The sequence below is a fragment of the Salvelinus namaycush genome, chromosome 13 (genome assembly GCF_016432855.1).
Source record: "Salvelinus namaycush isolate Seneca chromosome 13, SaNama_1.0, whole genome shotgun sequence".
NCBI lineage: Eukaryota > Metazoa > Chordata > Actinopteri > Salmoniformes > Salmonidae > Salvelinus > Salvelinus namaycush.
Genome location: NC_052319.1, coordinates 22648461 through 22662631, shown reverse-complemented (window position 1 = coordinate 22662631; position 14171 = coordinate 22648461). Strand labels below are relative to the sequence as shown.

Below are 14171 nucleotides of genomic sequence, written 5' to 3'. Positions count from 1 at the left end.
TAACATTGTAACAGGGTTACTGTAGAGCTATAACATTGTAACAGGGTTACTGTAGAGCTATAACATCATGGTATCATGGTTACTGTAGAGCTATAACATCTGATGGTACCTGCATCTGATGGTCAACGAGGTCAAATGACGACGTCAGTGATCTTCAGGTCGAAAAGTCGGAGCTCTAGAAAGATGCACGAATTTCCGACTTGGAATCTTTTCCTCCGGTGAGACTGACCAGAGAAAGGGGACACTGTCTTCCACCTGATGGCGAAACTCGAGTCGCACCGCATCTGCCTCATGCACAAATTCATGTTGTTCCTATGACCAGAGAAAGTTAAATATTCTTTAATATTAAAATCGACACAACGAGCTGCTAATAATAATAATAAAATGCAGGGCTATTGATACTTGGCTACTCATTCATTGCAGCTGCAGCCCGAGCGGAACTACAGAGAAGCGCCTTTTTGTAATAGTTTTGAATAAAAACAGTGACGTGCTGAATATAAATTTAAACATGAACTCACTCATAAAAACAGCATCTCTTTGCTGTATTTGTTGACAATCTCTCTGGTCATGGTTTTAAAAGTTATTAAATCTTATGTAGGCTAGTAGCCTATTAAACTTGGCTGTGGCCAGGGTCACAGGCTGACTACACCGCTCGTGTCCCGTGCACAAGTGTTGCAAAATAAATGTAGGAATCTATATTATTCAATTATTGCACCCAAACTGCTTGTATGCCAACGAGCGTATGTGTTGCCAAGGGCTAAAATAGAAGTCAGTTCTATTTGTGACACAGATTGTGCTGCAAGTCCTGCCTCTCCCATCTCATTGGTTTATAGAAGCAGGTACCCACGTGCCATCTCCTCATTGGTTATACCCACGTGGGTGACTGAAAGACGAACGAGGTCGGTGGCGGTAATGCACTTTATTTATGAAAGTTGCCTATCGCAATATAAAGTCCAGAGAAGAAAAAGCCTGGAAGGAGGAGAGATAACAAGAAACGATTCGGTTGACCGTTTGTGTGGATTAGTTGTCGGAGTAGAGGACCTTGTGCATTTCAGGTAAAATAACAACTCAATGTTTATATCCAAGGACAAATTCGCTAGCAACAGCAAGCTATCTAAATTGGACAAATTAGCTAGCTAGCTAAATTGCCATAAATGTTTAATGCTTTTCGACCTGTCGCCAAATTAATGTAATTGGTTCAGAGTTTGTTTTGATATTGTAATGAAACAGCAGGGAGCAGGTCTCGAACCTTCGACCTTCTAGCCCGAGGTCCGGCGCGCTATCGACTGTGCCGCAAAAGCATGCTCGTGCGGCAGTCGATTTCCGCGCTTATAAACCCAGGGTCATTACAATATTTTAACCTGCGTGTCGTGATCGCGTTTGGTGTGGGGGGGACAAAATACATTTATGCACAATGGCGCACGCGTGCAGCCGGTTTGGGTTCGTATCATGGAAGCTCCGTAGCCAAGGTGATTTGAGCTATGCGACGGGCAGCAGAGTAGGTGCACTCGATTTAGTCACAGATTTGCCGGTCCGCCGGAGTTTGTCTCATGGGAACGCGTTGCTTACGCGGTGCGCAGGACTTTTGAATCAAGTGCACCTACTGGTAACGACTCAACACGATTTAAAAAAGAGCGCAAGCCTTTATCGTTTGTTGGCTTTTCTACAAAAATATTTGGTGATCGACTAGGAATGCCTTGAAGATCGACTTGTCGACGGGTTTGGCGACCACTGCTCTAGAGTAACCATGTTACAATGATGTTATATCTCTAGAGCAGGTGTCGCCAAACCAGTCGACAAGTCGATCTTGGTAGCATTCCAAGTTGATCGCGAGGAGTTTTAAAAATCAGAGGGGGGGGAAATTAAATGTCAACGTTTTTATTATTTTTGAATTGAATTTCAAATGTGTCATGTGTCAGCCCTGTGTGTAGTTATGGTGGTCGAGGTGCGGGGAGGGCTATATCTGGCCAATCAAATAGCTTCTAGGTTTAATGTCTGACAAATGAAATCCCTGACTCCCGCCTTAACTAGCACGGGCACTTGTTGTGATGCTATCAAACGATGGCGGAGGCACAAAGGAAAAAGCAAAAAACGTATAGTTTTCATTTAGAATGGGAACACGATGTTCTGTTCATCGTCGTTAAGGACAAAAGGATTTGCCTGATTTGTCACCAGGCTGTAGCGCTAGCAAAAGGGGATAATGTGGAGCTGCACCACAACACCATCCACCCCAAGGTCAAAGAAATTTACCTGCTAAAGAGCATGCTTTGTTGAAAGAGAATTGACCAGCTCAAGTCTATTGAAAGCACAGCAGTCGCTTTTTACCAAACCGAAAGGTTAAAGTAAGGCTGCAACAGAGGCATCCTTCCGTGCCAGCCATCTCTTGGCTAAACATAAGAAACCGTTCACAGATGGAGAGATATACACGGAGGCAATGGCGGTTGCCGCCGAGACGTTATTCAAAGAATAATTTGAATTAAAAAACAAAGGACATTAAAAAATGCTATCGGAAGTGTGCCAGTTTTTATTCATTTATTATTAAACACTTGGCTCAGCCACTGTGACAAGAAGGGTAGAGTCTTTATCGGACGACGGGAATCAACAAGGGCTCAAGGATTTATCACTGATTGCTTTTCGCTGAAATTTGACGAATCCCAGGATATGACTGCACAGCTGATTGTGTTTGTTCGCATGGATTTTAAGGATTCAACTACTAAGGAGGCTTTTCTCATTCTTTTACCATTAAAAGGGAGGACAAGAGGTGAGGACATTTACGAGCGGTGACTTGATTCTCCACGCTTGCGTAAGGAGGTTGAGTCGCGGGAAAGTACTGCAGCGATTTGTTGACTTGCTGCCCGAGATCAAATCATTTCTGGAGTCACGAAATGAGGAACTGTCTGATGATGCATGGCTGCCAGACTTCCTCACGGACTTAACTGCAAAACTGAACGAGCTCAACTATGAGCTTCAGGGACAAGACAAAGACGTGGCACGCATGATCAGCGCTGTCAATGCCTTTTAAGGCCAAGGTGGGTGTGTGGGCCTCTCAGCTGAGGAAAGGAAGGCTAGTGCACTTCCCAAACCTAAAGAAAATGTCGCTAAACATCGGAAACAGATGCTTTTCTCTCGCATGAATTCTGTGCCCACCTGGAGAAACTGGCACCCGAATTCAACAGGTGTTTTCAGGAGTTAAATGACATAAGGGAGGTTGTTGCATTTATCTCAAACCCTTTCCTCCCCATTTGAGAGTTAGGAGATGTCCGCCAAATTCCAGCAAGTATTTGCTTTACCAATCGGAGTGCAAAATTACATCGAGTTGAAACCGAGATCAAGAGACAGACTTTTGGTGCTTTGTAAACAATGGCACACTTAAGATGAACGCCTACTTAGGATCAACATATCTCTGTGAGATGGCTTTTTCACAGATGAAAATAATCAAGTCAAAGAACAGTTCTTGTCTAACTAATAGACATCTCACAGACAGTGTCAGACTTGCTATGTCAAACTATGAGCCAGACTACAGAGCACTTGCTGATAGTGTGCAATCACAGCCATCACATTGAATGTGTGTGTTTGGGGGGGGGGGGGGGTCTCATCCACCCCATCTGAGTGAGTATTGCCAGTTGAGAATCTGTTTTAGGCTCTATTGTTTACAAAAGGATATCTGTATTCTATGTTCAAAAAGGAAAAGTGAAACAGTACTGTACATGATTGGCTTAGGCCTGTAATTGACTGATTATTGAGGTTATATACAGTATGAATGGTGAATGAGTAATAGGCTTGTGGAAATATTGAAACATTTAACATGACTGTTATAAAAAGTTGAATGATATTTGCACTTCTGATTATACTACTTGTATAATTACATGAATACTTTGCTTGTGACTGACAGGTAACAAAATAAAGAATGTCAAAGTGGAACTACATTGTGGCCTTGTTTTTTAGTAATTTTTTGCAAGTGGTAGATCTTGATTTACATTTGGACTTAGGATGTGATCTTAGGCTTGAAAAGGTTGGTGACCACTGCTCTAGAGCTATAACATCATTGTAACATGGTTACTGTAGAGCTATAACATTATTAACATGGTTACTGTAGAGCTATAACATCATTAACTTTAACATGGTTACTCTAGAGCTATAACATCATGGTTATATGGTTACTCTAGAGCTATAACATTAACAGGGTTACTCTAGAGCTATAACATTGTAACAGGGTTACTGTAGAGCTATAACATTGTAACATGGTTACTGTAGAGCTATAACATCATTGTAACATGGTTACTGTAGAGCTATAAAATCATTAACTGTAACATGGTTACTGTAGAGCTATAACATCATTGTAACATGGTTACTGTAGAGCTATAACATTGTAACAGGGTTACTGTAGAGCTATAACATTGTAACATGGTTACTGTAGAGCTATAACATCATTGTAACATGGTTACTGTAGAGCTATAACATCATTGTAACATGGTTACTGTAGAGCTATAACATCATTGTAACATGGTTACTGTAGAGCTATAAAATCATTAACTGTAACAGGGTTACTGTAGAGCTATAACATCATTGTAACATGGTTACTGTAGAGCTATAACATTGTTGTAACATGGTTACTGTAGAGCTATAACATTGTTGTAACATGGTTACTGTAGAGCTATAAAATCATTAACTGTAACATGGTTACTGTAGAGCTATAAAATCATTAACTGTAACATGGTTACTGTAGAGCTATAACATCATTGTAACATGGTTACTGTAGAGCTATAACATTGTTGTAACATGGTTACTGTAGAGCTATAACATCATTGTAACATGGTTACTCTAGAGCTATAACATTAACATGGTTACTGTAGAGCTATAACATCGTTGTAACAGGGTTACTCTAGAGCTATAACATCATGGTTATATGGTTACTCTAGAGCTATAACATTAACAGGGTTACTCTAGAGCTATAACATTGTAACAGGGTTACTGTAGAGCTATAACATTGTAACAGGGTTACTGTAGAGCTATAACATTGTAACATGGTTACTGTAGAGCTATAACATCATTGTAACATGGTTACTGTAGAGCTATAAAATCATTAACTGTAACATGGTTACTGTAGAGCTATAACATCATTGTAACATGGTTACTGTAGAGCTATAACATCGTTGTAACATGGTTACTGTAGAGCTATAACATTGTTGTAACATGGTTACTGTAGAGCTATAACATCATTGTAACATGGTTACTCTAGAGCTATAACATTAACATGGTTACTGTAGAGCTATAACATCGTTGTAACAGGGTTACTCTAGAGCACAGGTGTCAAACTCATTCCACGGGGGGCCGAGTGTCTGCGGGTTTTCGCTCCTCCCTTGTACTTGATTGATGAATTAACATCACTAATTAGTTAGGAACTCCCCACACCTGGTTGTCTAGGGCTTTATTGAAAGGAAAAACCAAAAACCTGCAGACACTAGGCCCTCCGTGGAATGAGTTTGACACCCCTGCTCTAGAGCTATAACATCATGGTTATATGGTTACTCTAGAGCTATAACATTAACAGGGTTACTCTAGAGCTATAACATCGTTGTAACATGGTTACTGTAGAGCTATAACATTGTTGTAACAGGGTTACTCTAGAGCTATAACATCATTGTAACATGGTTACTGAAGAGCTATAACATCGTTGTAACATGGTTACTGTAGAGCTATAACATTGTAACAGGGTTACTGTAGAGCTATAACATTGTAACAGGGTTACTGTAGAGCTATAACATTGTAACAGGGTTACTGTAGAGCTATAACATTGTAACAGGGTTACTGTAGAGCTATAACATTGTTGTAACAGGGTTACTCTAGAGCTATAACATCATTGTAACATGGTTACTGAAGAGCTATAACATCGTTGTAACATGGTTACTGTAGAGCTATAACATCGTTGTAACATGGTTACTCTAGAGCTATAACATCGTTGTAACATGGTTACTCTAGAGCTATAACATCATTGTAACATGGTTACTGAAGAGCTATAACATCGTTGTAACATGGTTACTGTAGAGCTATAACATCATTGTAACATGGTTACTGAAGAGCTATAACATCATGGTATCATGGTACTGTAGAGCTATAACATGGTTACTGTAGAGCTATAACATCATTGTAACATGGTTACTGAAGAGCTATAACGTCATTGTAACATGGTTACTCTAGAGCTATAACAGCATTGTAACATGGTTACTCTAGAGCTATAACATCATTTTAACAGAGTTACTCTAGAGCTATAACATCATTTTAACAGGGTTACTCTAGAGCTATAACATAATTTTAACAGGGTTACTCTAGAGCTATAACATCATTGTAACAGGGTTACTCTAGAGCTATAACATCATTGTAACAGGGTTACTCTAGAGCTATAACATTGTAACATGGTTACTGAAGAGCTATAACATCGTTGTAACATGGTTACTGTAGAGCTATAACATTGTAACATGGTTACTGTAGAGCTATAACATTGTTGTAACAGGGTTACTCTAGAGCTATAACATCATTGTAACATGGTTACTGAAGAGCTATAACATCGTTGTAACATGGTTACTGTAGAGCTATAACATCGTTGTAACATGGTTACTGTAGAGCTATAACATCATTGTAACAGGGTTACTCTAGAGCTATAACATCATTGTAACAGGGTTACTCTAGAGCTATAACATCATTGTAACAGGGTTACTCTAGAGCTATAACATCATTGTAACATGGTTACTGAAGAGCTATAACATCATTGTAACATGGTTACTGAAGAGCTATAACATGGTATCATGGTTACTGTAGAGCTATAACATGGTTACTGTAGAGCTATAACATCATTGTAACATGGTTACTGAAGAGCTATAACATCATTGTAACATGGTTACTCTAGAGCTATAACATCATTGTAACATGGTTACTGAAGAGCTATAACATCGTAACATGGTTACTGTAGAGCTATAACATCATTGTAACATGGTTACTGAAGAGCTATAACATCATGGTATCATGGTACTGTAGAGCTATAACATGGTTACTGTAGAGCTATAACATCATTGTAACATGGTTACTGAAGAGCTATAACGTCATTGTAACATGGTTACTCTAGAGCTATAACATCATTTTAACAGGGTTACTCTAGAGCTATAACATAATTTTAACAGGGTTACTCTAGAGCTATAACATAATTTTAACAGGGTTACTCTAGAGCTATAACGTCATTGTAACAGGGTTACTCTAGAGCACAGGTGTCAAACTCATTCCATGGATGAATGAGTGTCTGCGGGTTTTCGCTCCTCCCTTGTACTCAATAGAGGAATTAAGGTCAACAGCTAGTAACAAACTCCCCTCACCTGGTTGTTTAAGGCTTTATTGAAAGGAAAAGACAAAAACCTGCAGACACTCGGCCATCCATGGAATGAGTTTGACACCCCTGCTCTAGAGCTATAACGTCATTGTAACAGGGTTACTCTAGAGCTATAACGTCATTGTAACAGGGTTACTCTAGAGCTATAACGTCATTAACATGGTTACTCTAGAGCTATAACATAATTTTAACAGGGTTACTCTAGAGCTATAACATCATTGTAACATGGTTACTCTAGAGCTATAACATCAACTGTAACATGGTTACTCTTTAAATCACTGAAGCTGGAGACTCATATCTCCCTCACTAGCTTTAAGCACCAGCTGTCAGAGCAGCTCACAGATCACTGCACCTGTACATAGCCCATCTGTAAATAGCCCATCCAACTACCTCATCCCCATACTCTATTTATTTATTTATCTTGCTCCTTTGCACCCCAGTGTCTCTACTTGCACATTCATCTTCTGCAAATCTACAATTCCAGTGTTTAATTGCTATGTTGTAATTACTTTGCCACCATGGCCTATTTATTACCTTACCTCCCTTATCCTACCTCATTTGTACATACTGTATATAGACTTTTTCTACTGTATTATTGACTGTATGTTTGTTTATTCCATATGTAACTCTGTGTTGTATGTGTCGAACTGCTTTGCTTTATCTTGGCCAGATCGCAGTTGCAAATGGGAACTTGTTCTCAACTAGCCTACCTGGTTAAATAAAAGAAAAATAGAGCTATAACATCATTAACTGTAACATGGTTACTCTAGAGCTATAACATGACATTGTAACATGGTTAATATAGAGCTAGCTTATAACACAACTCGGCTATAACATCAAATGTTATTAGCTGCTTACACGTATTCTACAGATGCTATCTCAGGTGCAGAGAAATGCTTATGTTTCTAGCTCCAACAGGGCAGTAATACCGAAAAATACACACACATCCCAAAAATGTAAATAAAGAAATAAAAAAATATCAGAACAATGTCAGAGTCCGGAATATAAATATGTATGTATGGACAGTATATGAATAGAAAAGGTGTGTACAGCAGTATACAACATGATTAGCTATGTTATTAAACACATACACACAAACACAATTATAGAGTACAGTCAAACCTCCCTATGCCCTGTAACCTATTTGAGATGGTTATTTTTTATCCACATTGTCAGTGTAATATATTACTAGGCTCAAATTCCCTACTGAAGCAGCAGCTCTCAAGAATATACTTGGTCCAGATGGATTGCTTTGAGGTAAAGCTAACATCAATGACTCAACCTTCCAGACACAAAGCATTTAACTGCTGGTCTGATTCTTTGATGATGGCCAGAGCCAGGCTAGATTTAGGTAAGGAGGAATGCAATGTAAACTGAGGTATGCTAGTTCCCTGAGTCTGCCTGGCTCTGCTCCTCGTGGAGGTCCAACTGACTTTATTGGGAACTCACTTCATCTTGTTGCTGCTGCTTATCTATGGACAGCCATAGGGTGCTGTATGTAAAGCTTTAATGAACTCAGGGAAGTTCACTTAGTTGGGAGTTCACTTAGTTGAGAGGTAATTTAGACAGCAGTTAGGGGGAGAGCTCAGCAGTCTTAAGCGAGGACATAAAGAAATGGTTCAAGCCACGTGAATAACTTTTTTGTTGTTCTGGAAATGAAGGTTTTGGATTTTGGATGAGACTGCATCACATAAACCGTGCAGAAAAATATCTAGTTTATGTTTACATGGCTAGCACTATTTGAAGTCTGAAGAACTAATGCAATAAAAACCTAATAAACATCATGCTCATTTCAACCAATCCAACTCCATGATATGAACATGAATTAAGTGAATTAAAGTTTTTGAATTCTCCTGGAATCACAACGTTTTCCTCTAGTTATTTGCTGATCTGTTCTGCTGTGTGTCATTTGGTGCTCTGGGCTCGATAGAGTCATGTTACGTCTCAACACATTAAGTTCAGTGGAGGTACTCCAACACAAATCAAAGACTTCAACACCAATGGATCCTCAGCTTGAGTAATCCCCAAACAGGCTAAGTATGTTTACCCTCATCTCATCTGAATGTGGGATGGAAGAATGGGTGCTTCCCAGAACAGCACTGTGTTTTTCAGGAAAACCGGTGAACCTCGCGGCTCATTTCAACTGTAAATCTCACTGTTGATTGATTCGTATGTACACAATGATAAAGGCTAATGAAGACAAAAAATCTCAAATCTGATTGAGATAAAGTGATTGCTTTTTAAATGCTTAAACATTTTCACTCGGTCATGCCTTGACTATAGTGTATCTTTGGCTTAAGTGGAAGTTAGGATTCGCTCCTCAATCCACAGCTCTTGTGCAGAGCTATAAATAAATATGTCTAAATCACTTCTGGCTTCTTTACTTTCTGCTGGTGAAAAATGAAATGTCAGGGGACTCTCGTAAAGACAACACTGGAATCAGAGGAGCAATGACTTCCGTTCCCTGGGTGAGCTAGAAGCTAAACTAATGAGAACTTGAAATGGCTCTAACATCCTCTTCCATGCATATCTATCTGTCTGTCTGCAGGACTATCCCTCTCTGGCCCTATTGGGAGAGAAGCTGGCGGAGAACAACATCTATCTCATCTTCGCTGTGACTAAAAGGCTCTATGTCATTTACAAGGTACATTTTTTTTGTTATGTAAGTTTATGTTAATGATTGAGAGTAGCTGTGTGTATAGTGTGTACACGTTGGTGTGTATGGTAGCCTTTGATATTGTGTTAATTGCTTTGTTATATTTGTTACTTTTAATTTAAAAAATAATATCTGAATTTTATGTAGAATTTCACAGCACTGATACCTGGAACTACAGTGGAGATTCTGGATCAGGACTCCAAGAACATCATCCAACTCATTGTTAACGCCTACAATGTAAGTAAAGGAGCGTTCTCTCCCATTTAGAGCACAGGGTGTGTGTGTGTGTGCGCGCTTGAGAGGGAAAGAGAGTCTCTCAGCGGTCCTCTTCTGAAATGGATGTTGGTTGACAGTTGGCTGAACACGTTTTGAAACCGGGAAACAGACCGGTATAGCCTGAACCTGTCATTTTTGTTTTCCATTGCAAAACTGTGAGGCCTACTGAACATGTCCCCGGTCTCTAGAGGACAAGAGGAAGTGTTGAATGTTTATGCTTTAGCATTGGATATGGAGACCCTCATCCAGCCCCTCTATTTGCTGTGGTGATATGGAGACCCACACCCTGCCCCTCTATTTGCTGTGGTGATATGGAGACCCTCACCCTGCCCCTCTATTTGCTGTGGTGGTCTGGGGTTTACTCTACTCCTGGCTCACACTACGGCACTATCTTTAACTCTGCACTAGCACTTTATGGTTACTGAAGAAGAAGCAGGTTTATGGTGCAAATCCTGCCTGAGACACTGTTGTGCTGCTACTCCCCAGTCCCCTCCATACAGGAAATAGATTCCATTCTTCCAGTTATTTGAAGGAAGGGTTTTCAAAGGGCCTGAAAAGGGTTCTAGAAGGGATTCTTGTGTATTTTAAACACAAACGGCTATAGACTCGTGTGCTAGGAGATTTACATCTTGTCCTCGTTTACAATTCACATTTATGGAAAGATCAACAAAAAATAGAACCACCAATCTTCAATTTATGGGTCATGATAAATGTATAATCTTTGTTCTACCAAAGTTAAGCAGGGGCCTCAAATGGTCTTGAATTATAATTTGACGTTAGTGTTTATAATTGTCACAGAAGACACTCTCTCATAATCCATTCTCAAAGCATGGAATCATCCTGTCTTGTATTATTGTGTTGTGGTCTGTTGACTAAAACCTGACCATAGATCACTGAGTAAGTACTCTGACACTGTGGCTCTGGTTTGGCTATTTAGGGATCTTAAAGTCACAATCTGTGATTTGAGAGTGGTTTGGCTACATTTCTCTAGCCCCATACCTCAGCTTACCAAACAAAGTGGCAGTCAGACTGTTGAAATGGCAGATTTAGCCTTTAATGCACTGCAGGGAAGCAGTTATATAATTCACTTTTGTTGACTAGTTGAGAGAAAACAACATTTTAAGGGAAGAACCAATCTCTTTCTCCATGTATTTTGAATTTTTTTAAACCGAAGTATTTGCCTGTTTTTAGTTAACTTTCCCCCAAAATATTTTCCAATAAAGCTGTGTTTTTTTTTCAGTCAAGCATTTTTTCCTTCTGTGGTTGAGAGGAACTACAACTTGATTTTGCATAGTTAAGGACACGAGTTGAGTCTACAACTGATAATAATGGTATTTAAAAAAAAAAAAAAAAAAAAAAAAAAAACTTTATTTAATAGGCAAGTCAGTTAAGAACAAATTCTTATTTACAATGACGGCCTACCAGGGAACAGTGGGATTTTTATTTAGTCAGCTCAGGGATGTCATCCAGCAACCTTTCGGTTACTGGCCCAACGCTCTGACCACTAGGCTACCTGCCACCCCTATATACCAAGTAGCCTACATTCTATTCACTTTACACAATGGGCAGATGGCACCACATTTGGTTTCTATCATAATTGTATATTTTTTGAGTATTGTGAAGTTTGAACACATAAGCATTTAGGTATTTCAACACATTTTGTTATCAGTTCATTGTGTTCTTTTTCCAATACAGGCCAAAACAGGGCATAGATCAATCATGGGTATCTGTCAGTCGGTCATGATTCTGACTACCCCCTTTCACAGTTCTGTAGCTTTTATGCGCTGGAGTGAACACGCACATGAAGTACAGATAAGGCTGGCATGTAGCAGCAAAGCCACGCTATGGCACACACACGCACGCGCTCCACATCCATCCATGCCAACCGAACCGCTGTGGGTTTGGGGGAAGTTTACAAAAGACAGAATGAACTGTATAAATCTTGCTTAACCAAGGCATTTTACGCTCTTTCCAATTATCTTTTTCTCTGTTTTCCACCCTGCCTGCTAACAGATTAAATAACAGGCTCTTACTGGTTTCATTCTAAAATGCTGAGTTGTGGTGGATCCAGTGCCAGGGGTACTGGAAGCATTTAACATTCAAATAGTATGGAAACCACCAGGGAACCTCTGTGCCAGCTCTAATATACAGACATACTTTAATGCTCATGTGATCTATTGAGTTTGAGTTTATTTTATTTTTACAGGGACAGTGCACATTAATCAACGGTTCGTATTGATAGGAGTCTTTGCTCAGACTTGTTTGGATAGTTGACCAGTGGACCATCTGTCTTGTTTTCAAATATATTACATATTTACTACTTTGATGCAAATGTCAAAGTACTTATTCATAAGTGTGTGTCTGTCGATCTGTATATGTGTCTGTCTGTTTTTGTGTTCAAGGCATATGTATCTGTGAGTTCATCCAATCTCTCTCTCTCTCTGTCTGTGTGTCCTCCCTCCAGAACATCCGGTCCAAAGTGGAGCTGACTGTGTGGGATCAACCTGAAGACCTCAGTCTGTCCTTCACGGCCACCTGTCAGGACGGACAGCCCCTACCAGGCCTCAGGAAGTGTGCCGACCTCAAGATCGGAGACACGGTGAGTCTCTCAGACCTCCTGGCTTCCTATGGATTTGCACTATCAGGCCAAGCTGGAAAGTCAAAATTGGCTATATCGTGAAAATGTATATAAACGAAAATACGCTTTTTGGTCTTCATCAAAAGTTAGGGTTGGTTATAAAATCAGATCTTTAGGTCTTTGTAGTTTGCAGCTTTGCCTGATAGTGACTAGTGAACCTTTCCCAGCCTGCCTAATGTACAGGTGATTTGACTGTCATGTCATGGACAACATGTGAACGATGCAACACAACTGTAACAGGATGTAATTCCAGCCTGTGGACAGATGCATCATGGGGTATTTGCATTAAGGCTTAGTTAGCCCAGTGGCATGTCTCTCGGCAACACTGACAGGAATATCATGGATATCATTCACCCAGCCAGCGAATGACTGACTAAAGAAAGAAAGTTGTGACTTGGCAGCACAGTGTGACTTTTCAATCCTCTTCAGTTTGCAGTTCCTGTTTGGTTAAATTAAACTGCAGTTGCCGGGAGACTAAAGGAGCGATATCGGCCATGTCTTAGACTATGAGAAAAAGAGAGATTGAGTGAGAGAACAACAATGTTGTTGCTTTGCTTACTCTCTTTAACAGTTAACATATGTGTGCGCTCAAATTTGACCCTGCTTAATGTATTTGATATGAGCAGACCATGACTGAAATAATGCAAACATATTCTTTCCCTTGGAAGAAAGCAAACTGGGGGTGGTAAAAATGCTTCTGTCTGTTTTGGAAAAAATATTAGTCATGGTGTCCATCCCTTCTCTGGGACTCCAGAATGTCCTGTCTCCAACCAACACACACACATACTCTGTCAACACACGGCTGTCTCGGCAGATACTGGCCATTCTCAAGGCAAGGGTCACCCTCTTCCTGGGATAGCAGTGGGAGTTTGAACTGACTCAACTTATTCTTGGCTTCTGAACACTGCAATTGGAAATCAGTTGTGCTTTCCAAATAGCCCTCCAAATAAGCTATTTTGGATGGCTTTGGATGAAGTAGTCTATGGGTGATGTGGCATCAGTAGCCTCCACAGAAAGCATTTTAGTGTGAGTAGACCTACGTATAGGGGGGGATAATAATTTGGCATCGGAATAATATTTTAGCTGGCTTTTTAATTGGGTTCCAACATGTTCTTGCCATTTAGATGGAATGCGTTCTTCTCTTCCTTTGTTTCAGCTAACAAAACTCTAAGAAAGGTCAGGTGACGTGAGATCACTGCACATCTTAATTGCTTTGAATTCTG

The 14171-nt window shown here is 39.9% G+C and overlaps 1 protein-coding gene across 1 annotated transcript in view; it reads left to right on the top strand.

Moving 5' to 3' along the window:
* The window catches only part of LOC120058335 (integrin beta-5-like), a 76416-nt gene that overhangs the window by 11520 nt on the left and 50725 nt on the right, over positions 1-14171 (top strand). Inside the window, exons 7-9 of the mRNA XM_039006923.1 lie at positions 9927-10022; positions 10182-10271; positions 12775-12909. Coding sequence (XP_038862851.1) covers positions 9927-10022; positions 10182-10271; positions 12775-12909 — 321 coding nt within the window. The remainder of the gene's footprint in view (positions 1-9926; positions 10023-10181; positions 10272-12774; positions 12910-14171) is intronic.